At 44.2% G+C, this 11,247-nt stretch overlaps 1 protein-coding gene and 1 non-coding gene across 2 annotated transcripts; both read right to left on the bottom strand.

The window, feature by feature from the left end:
- Positions 1-3,401: 3,401 nt before the first annotated feature.
- On the bottom strand, positions 3,402-8,260 carry RPL21 (ribosomal protein L21). The gene is made up of 6 exons (XM_050333979.1): positions 8,187-8,260; positions 6,751-6,829; positions 6,103-6,164; positions 4,935-5,047; positions 4,144-4,294; positions 3,402-3,533 (listed from the first exon to the last, which is right to left on the bottom strand). The coding sequence occupies exons 2-6, from the start codon at positions 6,815-6,817 to the stop codon at positions 3,444-3,446; spliced, it is 483 nt and encodes a 160-aa protein (XP_050189936.1). The 5' UTR covers positions 6,818-6,829; positions 8,187-8,260; the 3' UTR covers positions 3,402-3,443.
- Positions 4,744-4,875, bottom strand: LOC126649804 (small nucleolar RNA SNORA27). The gene has a single exon (XR_007631184.1). It is a non-coding gene; the product is annotated as a small nucleolar RNA SNORA27 (small nucleolar RNA).
- Positions 8,261-11,247: the final 2,987 nt, after the last annotated feature.

Here is an 11,247-nt window from a genome sequence, read left to right as displayed (position 1 = left end):
GGATACGGAAAGCCACTTTCTCTGGCAGGTGTGTGCACAGCTCTTGGCATCCCCTAGATGGAATCCCCTGCTGACATTCCAGCACAGCATCTGGGTCTGGGATGCCAGCCATCTTTTTGATCATGAGGGCCATGAATATGCTGAGCCTGGGATTGCACTGAGAAGGATAAATGGGAGAACATGAAGACTGTTTACCCCATTCAATACATAGAATAGGAAGATTATAAAAGTGTGAATTGCTTACATATCCTCCTGGCAGCTGCTTAGCTGCCTCCCACCAGGAATAGGGCTGGAGCACCTACAAATCCCTTGCCCCACTCAGGTGTGTACCCTTCACCTGCTCCCTCCTGGGGTCCTCAGCCCACAGCCCCTTTGCACAGACACAGTTCCTCCTCCTCCCCAGTCCTTTCTGCTCCTTCACTAACCTTCCCAGCCCAACACTGCCTACATACTCCTCAGGAAACCTCAGATCCTGGTGTTGCCATACTTCTAAAAAAGACAAAGCCGACAGCTCAGAAGGCAGCTTCCTTGCTGCTTATCTAGGAGAAAATAGGAAATTTTGGCAAGGCTTTTGGCAGGAAACCAGCTGCAAAGGTTTGAGGCAGTAAAGGAGGAGGCAAAGAACAGACAGCTCAGCCCCCACCTCCTAATCAGGCTCCCTGGAACCGGCACAAAGCACTACATTGAAGTGTAACGGCTTGCTGAACTTCCAAAGCAATCCACTCTCCACATATTGCATTGGGACAGCCTGTCTACCAGCTCTGGGATAACAAAGTCCCTGTCCTAGAAGGGAACTGAAAGACACTGTGAACCTGATAAAAATTATTCCGTAATTCTGCTAGTTCAAGGTGTCCCCAATTATATGAAAAACCTATAGCTTACAAACTGTTGTGAAATCTGCAAAGTACCATGGAATGAGACTTCAGCTGTCACAGCATGGAGAGAAAACACCTAGCCTGTAGCTGAAACACTCACTGCAAGCTTTTGCTTACTAGACACAGCCTCAGAACATGACTACAGAGAACTGGTTACAGCTTATGGGTCTAAGTGTGTAAAACCCCTTCCAGAGCAAGTAGGGACCTGTGACTCCAAACCCTGTAAAGAAACATGCTTCATGTTTCAGCTCATGACTCAAGATGTCCTGACAGGCAGTTCTTCAACAACTTTTCCCGATTCACAGATCTCCCTCTTTCATCCGGACTCTGCAAAAACAGGGCAGCTGAACATATGGGAAGCAAACTTCACCACCAGGTACCAACAACTGTAAATGTCTGGGCTGTGTTTCTGCAAACCTCAGATGACCACGAAAACCACCACCACTGCTGCACTGAGTGCAAGTAACAGGTAGTTTCTGTAAACCCAAGACAGGTTACACGTTGGTTAATTTGTCTCATTTCCAAACATTAAAAAACCCCGAAAAATCTACTCTCTTCCTGTACAAACCCAGCTTCGTTTTCGGTCATTTCTGGGAATCCTGATCATGGAAAGCATTCCCTCCTTGTCTTCTCAGCCCACACACAAATTCCAAATACATGTTTAGGACCAACTACTGTTGGCATAGTGACCTTAAAAACACAGACACTAAATAGACAACTGTTGCAATGCACAGCGCCTCTGGAAGCACGGCTTTTAAACGAGATCACTGTAATGCTGTCCAGTCTTATTATTCCAAATAGTTGAAAATAAATTCGAAAGTTTAAAACTATGCACCACTTATGATGGTAATCATTTCATCATAATACTGCTACAGCTAAACCACTGCGATTTTGAAAAATGAGTACAAACCAAACACAGAACCAAAATAGCTTAGACATGCATGAATGAGAAGCAAATTTAAAATACCATCACCAAAGTTCGTATCCAATAAAGACTCCCACTTAATTCCTACAGACACAAAGCCTAGTGGAAAATAATGCTTATCTTGAGAGGCAAATACCAATTTTAAATGGCTGTGGCAAGCAACAAGCCAAAGAAGCTGATGAATACACATTTAGCTACTCCAAGAAAAGCCCATAAAAGCTAAGTGCATAAGCTGCAACAGTGAGGGCCTCTGGAAACGGTGATGCACTCCATGCCCAATATATATGGTGTCAAAATACAGCACGTGCCACGTATCAGTCTGCTAATGGGCAAGCTTTGCTCCACCTTCTTCCAAGTCACTTACAAAGTCATTCCATCTATAGAGCCTGCTCCATCTTCCAAGACAGGATCTCGGAGAAACTTCAAACACAGCACCTGCTCACTGGAACTTGGAGGTTCCAGCACCTAAAGCCTGTCACCCTTAAGCACCAGGACAAGCCAGACTATGAATTCAAGGTCTGAAACCTACATTCCACAAGAATGGGAACACCCACAGCTGAGTGAGTTACATAAAAAACCCTCATCATGTCTCCACTTCTTACTCCCAAACTCACCAGCTGCCCCGCAATTCACTGTTCAATAACTTTCAACAGTCAATACCTACAAATGGAATGAGGTCACTTGCTTCTCTAGTATTTTACTCTTCACACAGACATAATTTTTACATCACTTACTCAAGGTAGCTAAGCAATGCCCGACATTGCACTTAAAGGTAAAATATTATTTAGCTGTATCTACAACACAATTAGCTTGAATTTATGCATTTTCAAGGCTAACTAGGCAGGTTACATAGCAAGCTTCACGCCGTTTCAAACAAAGCTCACAAAACCAGCATTTAGTAAATACTCAGCTGAAGATGTTCTTCCATTCAAGAAATGCACAGGTAGCACCGGGCTTTTGTGAGGTATCAATAAATCTGGGATGAGAGGAATGCATTAGGACATCCAACAGGCATGCAATAAACACAAAATGCAAGTGTTTAGCTATGCTAGCTAATTAAACTGTTAGAAATCAAAATATAAAGGCTGGCAGTTTTGGAATTAAAGCCTTGTTTCTAAACTACCACTATTTTATAAGAATGCTTATTGGCATGGGGATGTCCTTAATGTCCTTCTTTTACAAGTTACAATGCTGAAAAATCTAAATCCACCAAAATCTGCCCACAGGCATTTCTCCAGAGATTGTTTTCAAAAATGGCTTCCACAATTCCTTGGTATTTATGAGGCCCCTTAGCCAAAAGCTTAACTTTCAAGTGACTCTGGACAGTTCTTGGTACATGTTCTGAAGTTTGCTGGTGAAATATTCCATGTCCTCTCATATTACCTCATGATCATTACTAAGCACTAGCAAATTTCAATGTTCCCACGATGTATAGTCTATATAAATGACTAAACTCGTCAGCAAAAGCTGCAAATGATTTAAATGACTAAGCATCAGGGTAATGCAAGTTAAATAAATAAACTTCAATAAAAGAGAAGGTTTCTAAAGCATCTGTTCAAACACAAAAAAACCCTAAATGAATCAGCCACAATCACATACACTTGTCCAAAACCAGATCTTTAATTTATTTTCGTATACACGCATTATGCCATGAATTCATAGGGAATTGGCTCCAGCAGTTCTGGATCCTTGCCATTAGTTCTCACAAAGTGTGCTTCTCTTGGTGGAGCAGGCTGTAAACAGAAAAATAAAAAAGAAAACTCATGGTACTAAAGCTCAAAAGCAACCTTACAGAAAATACATTGTGACAACCATTTAACACCTTATTATATAAACATTACAGAAATTTTACCATTCCTAGTCTTTAAAATTTGATTCAAGGAGTAGCAGTAAGAATATGGATCTGCTAGAAAGTGTGCTCGACTCTCACTGCTGAATTAAAAAGCCTATGCTTTACTCTCAGCAAGTAACCAACCCAATGACCATGATGTACCCTGTGGTTCCAGAAGCAACAGCCATTACCTCCTCTCTGAAGTCTCGTTATTAATTTTTTCTTAAAGGGTTACAACAGAACCTACTGCAACTAAAAATTCAACTAAACGAAAGACACTACTACTGATCCTAGAAATCAGCCAGAGCTGCTACTACTGCAGATCAGCAATAGAACAGGAAGCATCCACCCCTTTGTTCACAGCCAAGAGTAGAATTTTCATGCTGGCAAGTGTAGTTCCGTTCAGGCACCAAACATATCACACAGCTCAGACGTAGACACACTGTGTGCTGCCACTCTACTCAAATAACTAACCTCCCCCAGAAGGATTGTGAACCCAAAAGACACATTACCTGACGTTTCAGTTGAACCCAAATGCCTTTTTCTTTTGCTTCCTTTTTCTTCCTTTCATTTTCCTTCACACGCTGCAGAAAGCTGTCTCTGCTCTTGGAATGTTTAATGTGCTCAATACGCACATTAATTCTCTTGGCAAGAATCTTGCCCCTAAAAAAGGGAATCAGTTTTCAATTTACTGCATTTGAAAAACAGCTCCCTTTAAACATAGATTAGAGCCCTTACATGAGTAACCCCATAAGCTCAATTACAGATAATTTGTCTTTAAAGGGCAATACCTCAAAACACACATCTGCAGATGCACATTAGATATAACTAAAAGCTTATTAGTATATAGCAATGTGCTGACAATTTCAAATTAAAATAGTGGAGAATACATAATTTTAGCCTCGTAGCATACAAACAAATGATTACCAATGTACTCCAGTCCAGTTCCTGCAACACCATACCAACTCATCTTTTTCTGACTAAACTGTACAAAATTCAGCTGGATACAGCTACAAACTAATATCTGAAAAGGGTTTCAGTACCAACATGAAGGTTTGGCTGAAAGAAACCCATTAGGTAATGTCACTTAAAATGCCACTCAGAAAAATAAAAACTGTTTCCTTTGACAGGATCCAAGTCAAACGAGCATCATTTGCTTGGGTTTTAAAAGGAAATACACTTTACCCACCTTGAATGACCAATCAAGACAACAACTGTCTAACTGGCAAAGTGAAAGGAGGGTGCAATTACAGAACCACTTTCTCAAATGCTAAGTTCCAATACACAGAATTTGATTACTTACTTAACCTGCTTGTTAACAATAATGCCCACAGCATGCTGAGTAACATTATATACCCTTCCAGTCTTCCCATGGTAACATTTGTGGGGCATGCCTTTTTGAACAGTACCCATACCCTGTTAAGTAAAATAAGAAAGGAAAAAAAGAAAAAAAGAAAAGAAGTAGTATTAAGGATTTTCCTCTCAGAAGTATAATTTAAAGTATATGTTTCAAATTATTTGAGATTCATTTAAAAATACTCCTATTTCATCCGTATGTTAGAATTTATAACCATGCATTTTATATCTGAAGATGACCACATTTTGCTATGTCAGTTCTGGTTGCTTTCAGTGTCGGTGAAATGACTGATCACTTTGCTTTCAGCAAAAGCAAGCAATCACAAGAGACATTCATCATCAAGCTCCAGTGCATCAAGAAATGTCAATTCTCAACAGTCAATTCTCTTCTCTTCAAGAGACAAACAAGCAAATTATATACCACCATCTATGTCACTGATACAAGAACGAAGCATTTCAAATAAAAGCAAAGGATTCAACGAATTAGGAGTCCTTGGTGAAACGTTTTCAGATTCACTACAACCTAATTTTGAAAATATAACTGACTTTAGAAAACAAATTCTAAAAATTATCAAGTGATGGAAACACCACTTCACTTTCCCCCCCTGTATTAATATATATGATGTATCCTTACATTTATTTCTCGGTTTCTAGTTTTAATATGGCTTTGCAGTTACCACCTCTGTGCATATTTATTTTAAGAGATGTAACTAGGAGCTTCCCCACCATAAATGGCACCTCTTCTGAAAAGCAGGCTCAAGTTGGGCAAAACAAAACACCTACTCAAGGGACAGTTGAGGTTCCTAAAAAAGTAGTGCCAGAAGGCACTGCACAGCAACCCGAGCATTCGATACAGCATCTTTGACTCACATTTTTCAGCTGAACACAACACCAGCCAAATTATACATAAAAACCCCACGTAAACCAGCACGTGATACTGAAGCGTTACTACTGGATCAGCAGCACTGTCATTCCAGTATTGCTCCAAAAGTGAGCAGGGGGTACTTGTGTTGATACAAACGACCCAAATAACAAAAAAAGACACCTCAGGAAACCAGAGACTGAAAAGTATTACACTGTTTTAGCTTTAAATTACGAAGCACTGCAGAAAGTACCTTGATATCAACTATATCACCCTTCTTGTAGATCCGCATATAGGTAGCCAGAGGGACAACTCCTGTTAAGAGATACAAATTTGGATACTTTTAAAGCCAAGAGTTTCAAATTCACACATAAAAAAGGATGGGAGACACAAATCATGCATTTCATTTTCCTAAATACCCCAAAAATCAAGGCATCTTTTTTTTTTTTTTTTTAAGCAGGAATTACCTTTTTACACACTTCCAATTTTTAAAAAATCCAACTCAAGGAAAATAACAGTTTTAATTGTGTTCCTAGTGCCAAAGTTGAAAAGGCATTAAACTATTTACTACTTCATTATAAATGCAAATGTTATAACTGCTTATCGCTCAGACATAAAAAACTCTATGTTCTAAATAACTGTTGGAATATTTTCTTCACCTTCAAATTAATTTTCAGGCACTCACAGAATCAGCATTGTTACTACCGACAAGCAACCAGAGTACCAATGCATCTGCAGTAAGAGCTGAGGGTTTATCTGCATACTGTTATACGGTTTTTAGCCCAAGCTGTCAAAAATCCTTTAGCACAAAACACTGCTTCACAAATGCTCCTCAGGGACTGCTTACATCCATCAGGTCAGTAACACCTGACGCGGTGTTCTTACTGCCAGGTATACTCACCATGCTTGCGGAACGGCCTTGAGAACATGTAACGCGTCCCCCTCCTCTTTCCCTTTGTGTTCGTCATCTTGGCCGATTACTGTAAAAGCGAAGGCAAATTATTCAGAACGACCAGTTCACTCCCTAAAAATCTGATGGCCCTTTAAGGTATTTCAGACAAACAGTCTTTAGGCCTACTCAGAACGACACTGCTTCCAAACTGCTGTGTCAATCCAAGCAATGTTATTCATCCAAGACATCACCAGCAATCACTTACCACAGGATAACTCAGGTTAGAATTGATACTAGCAAGTCACCTAGCTCAAACTCCTGCTTAAAGCAAGGCATACTATGAGATCAGACCTGGGTACTCGGGGCTTTGCCCATCAGGTCTTGAAACCCTTAAAGGATCACAGAATATTCTGGGTTGGAAAGAACCAACAATAGTCAAAATCCTGACCCTGTACTGGACGACCCAGGAATCAGATCATGTGCTTGAGAGTATTGTCCAAACGCTTCTTGAACTCTGTCAGGCTTGGTGCTGTGATGACTTCCCTGGAGAGCCTGTTCCACTGCCCAACCACTCTCCAGGTGAAGAACCTTTTCCTGACATCCAACCTAAACGCCCCCTAGCACACCCTCATGCCGCTTCCTCTCGTCCTGTCACTGGTCACCACACAGATGAGCGCCTGCCCCTCCACTTCCACTCATGAAGAAAGTTGTAGACTGCAATGAGGCCTCCCAAGTGACCTCAGCCGCTCCTGCAATGGCTTTCCCTTTACACCCTACTGCACAGCCTCCCTGGGCAACCTGTATGGAGGCCTGCATGTTCTCACGACGAACATTTTTCCCCTTTTATCCAGTTCGGGCTTTTCATTCTGACTTCAGCCGGTTGCCTCATGCCCCTGACACGTGCCCTGCCCAAGACACCTTCCAACACAGAATATTCTGAGAAATCCGTGAAACCTCTGTCCCGGGTCGGCTACTCCCCGCTCCCTCAACCTCTCTACAGGAGGTACTCAAAAGGCAGAATCTCCACTACCACATTTACCGGCCAATATTAAGTCTGGCACAAGGCACACACGCCGTTCCTGCCCCGACCTCCCGCCGGCGGCCGCGCCGTGTCCGGGCCCCGCCGCCACGTGCTGCCGCCCCGGCGGGGCCCCGCTGCTCCGCTCCTGCACCTGCGGCCGGCCTTGGCGTTCCCCTTCTCCCTCCCTTCCTCCCTGCATCCCTCAGCAGCCGCCCGCCTGGCCACCCGCCCGCACCGGAGCCCGCGGCCTGCTCGCTCCCTCCAGCGCCCTAACAAGGCCGTGCCACCCCCGCCGGAGCCAGCGGCCCCGGCCTGCCCCTGCCGGCAGCGCGATCTCCGTGGCCGCCATCCTCCTGGCCACATTATCCCCCCGGATCCCGCTCCCCGAGTCCCCCCGGAGCGGCGGAGCGGCCCCGGCGCTCACCGTGCGTGCGCACAAAATGGCGCCCGGCTCCGAAAGGAGGGGGCGTGGCGCCGCGCCCTCCCTTAACAGCGGGGCCCTGGCGGGGCTGCCCGCGCCGCGCCTGACGGAAAACACCGCCGAGGCGGCATGTCCTGGTGGGGGGGCGGAGTCCCTTGGGATGCTGATCCCCAAAAACGGCCGCGGGTTCGTCCCGCTCTGAGTCTGAGCTAAAGGGGAGACCTTGGGCTAAAAGGGAGACCTTCTCTGGGGATTTCTTGGCTGTGCGTGTGTTTTCGTGGCAACGGGCAGACACTGATGCCCTGGAAGTTCCGCCTGAACGTGAGGAACTTCTTTACCGTGCGGTGGGACAGATTGCCCAGAGAGGTTGTGGATTCTTCTTCACTAGAGATATCCAAGAACCGTCTGGATGCAATCCTGTGCCATGTGGTCTGGCATGACCTTGCTAGAGCAGGAAAATCGGACCAGATGACCTACTGTCCCTTCCAACCTGACCCATTCTGTGATCTGGGGTTCTGTGACGGGGCTGGAAGAGGCTTGTTAGTGGGAGTGACAGGGAAGTGGGAAAGCGAGCCAGGTGTCTAGCGGGGATCCCCAAGAGTGAGTCCTGCGGCCTGCCTTCCATAAGGAATTAAGTTCGAAAATGTAAAACATAAGCAGCCAGGAAGTTGTTTCACGACATTAAAGTGCCACACCGACATTCCTATATACGGTAGTGTGAGCCTGCTGCCTCAGGGCTGTGTGCCAGTCACGGCTGCCGGACCGGAGATCCCGGATTCCCGGGCAGGGGAATGGAGTGGGAGAAGCAAGCCAACAGCAGAGGCGAAGAGGCCGTGCGGGTCTAGGGTTTCTTATTATTGTAATGGGTTTGCTCCGTATTATGATGCCGTAATCTCCAATTTGTGTGGCAGATGTTCCCACCAGATAAATAGCGCGTGGATTCTCCATAATGAGCCTTTATAGGACCACAGGTGCCTGAAAAAGAAGCGGATGGTGAGCAGCTTCCAGAGCTGGCAGAGTGACTCATTGTGTATTTGTGCATCCCCAGTATCTGAGCAGACAGGAATCACCATGGGAAGCTGATTGCTGTGAGACAAGAGAGGGCCTCCTTCCCCCGAGCTAATAAGCAGGGAAGGTTCAAAACTTGTCTCAGCAAGGAGTTGCCGTACTGCAGAAATTTTTGTTTTGAATGAACAAAGCACATATTTAATCTAGGGGAGGGATGATTACTTAAAGCGGCATATAAAAACATACTTGATCCTCTGACTAACTTCACAGTTGTACTAATGTTGTCTTGCAAAACTCAAGCCCTTTCCATCATCACTTTAAAGCTAGTTTCATATTTATGGGTTGCAGGAATGGATATGGAGGATTAAATACAGTGTCAGGTTCTGCTTGCAGAGCTACCTGGCAGGGCATGTTCTGACAGACAGGCCCTGTCTCCACACGAAATCTTTTAGAGCAAAGTGTTATATTTAGAACAACATGTCTGTACGCCAGCTCTGCACTATGAAAAATCTAGAACTTAAAGCACCTGATATCTATGCAGAGCAAAGCTATATAATTTACTATGCATTCAGCCTAGGTACTTTCCAAGCATGAAGATTGTTATAAGCCTGAACAGCTCTTAGATAAGGAAGTGTATTGGCAACAGGTAGGTTTCAGGGAGGATATCAAGCACAGTAAGGACAGGAAGCCCAATCCTAAAAGGCACTGTTGCATAAAGGAAGCTAGGCATTTGCAATGAGTTGAATGCCGTAGCCTTACCAGTGATTTACACAGTGGGCAAATCACATCAACCTGGAAGGAATGGGGAAGCAATGCCACTTGTTGAAACTCATGTCCACGTACAGAAGATGTATGGAAACACATACAGAAACTGTCGTTCATAAGGGAACAGTAACTGTGAACTTAATTAAACTGCTTTATTTGAGGCCAAGTAAGAGGTTCAGGATGTGCTGCGTATTTTTTTTTCCTGGATAAATTGCATGACAGGTTGATTCAAAATTTCAGGAATGTTTTTATTCATAAATTTACCTTGATTGGCCCCGTCTCGGGATCCTTCTGTAGCTCCACATTTTACAGAAACAATCGTGTTTCACAGTTTGTCTCCACTGAATCACTCCCTAGGCATGCTGTCTGGGTCTGATCCAAAGTCTAGCAGTCCATCCTATCTACCAACATTTGATACGTGGTTTCCCAAAAATGTGACCTGATGAGCAGTTTAACATTGCAGAGTCTTTGTATGTCGCTCACAAAAGGATTTCTTAATAATGGTTGTCTCCAGCAGATAAAGCTGCACAAGTTATGGGGTGAGTTCTGGTCTGCAAACCAGAGCTAGCAGGCAAGCAGATGTGGGGGAGACCTGCACCTCCACACTCCAGACTGCAGGTGCCCCCTTTACTGCCCTGCCTTATCCTCTCAAAAACCCAGCCTAAACTGCTCTTTCCTGATCAAACTGCAGTTGTAGGACCCAGATTCCAATTTCTTCTAAGCAATAGAGCAAGCACTACGTCAGGTCCTGCTTCAGAAACACAAGGTGGTAAACATGAGTAGCAACGCCCAGCTTAACGCAAAGGTTCAAAACACCATGAATGTCCCAGGCTGGTGCTCCACCCAATATTGTACTCTGAAAATCTTACTACACTGTGGTAGACTCTTTCCCTCCCACTCTCCCTGACTTGGAGGTAGAGCAAGATAGGGAAAACAACTTCAAGGGGAGCCAGTTCAAAAAAGCTGTGGGGCAAAGGGCCTTGAAAGGGAGATCTCATTAGAAGTCAGAGGAGTGAGGACTAGATAAACATAATTTTGTTTTTCAGAATGGAAAGTATCATGCCAAAAAGCAACAATTTTAAGTCTCCAAGTCAGGTATCTTTTCTGGGAGAGCCCTATTTTGTTTCTGCCTGGACAACAGCTCTCTCTAAAGAATAAATGTGCTATAATGATTCTGCAGATGGGGTTGTCAGGAATCCTTCACTGAAATTTTAATGCACAGTGGGATCTGGCTCGCTCCTGCACTCAGAGGACCAAGTGATACACACAGAGATCTCAAGTGTGACATTCA

Source organism: Myiozetetes cayanensis, unplaced genomic scaffold (genome assembly GCF_022539395.1).
Source record: "Myiozetetes cayanensis isolate MyiCay16 unplaced genomic scaffold, myiCay2020 scf5-8, whole genome shotgun sequence".
In the NCBI taxonomy this organism is placed as follows: domain Eukaryota; kingdom Metazoa; phylum Chordata; class Aves; order Passeriformes; family Tyrannidae; genus Myiozetetes; species Myiozetetes cayanensis.
The sequence above is the reverse complement of the archived record's forward strand: the minus strand, read 5'-3'. Positions and strand labels throughout refer to the sequence as shown.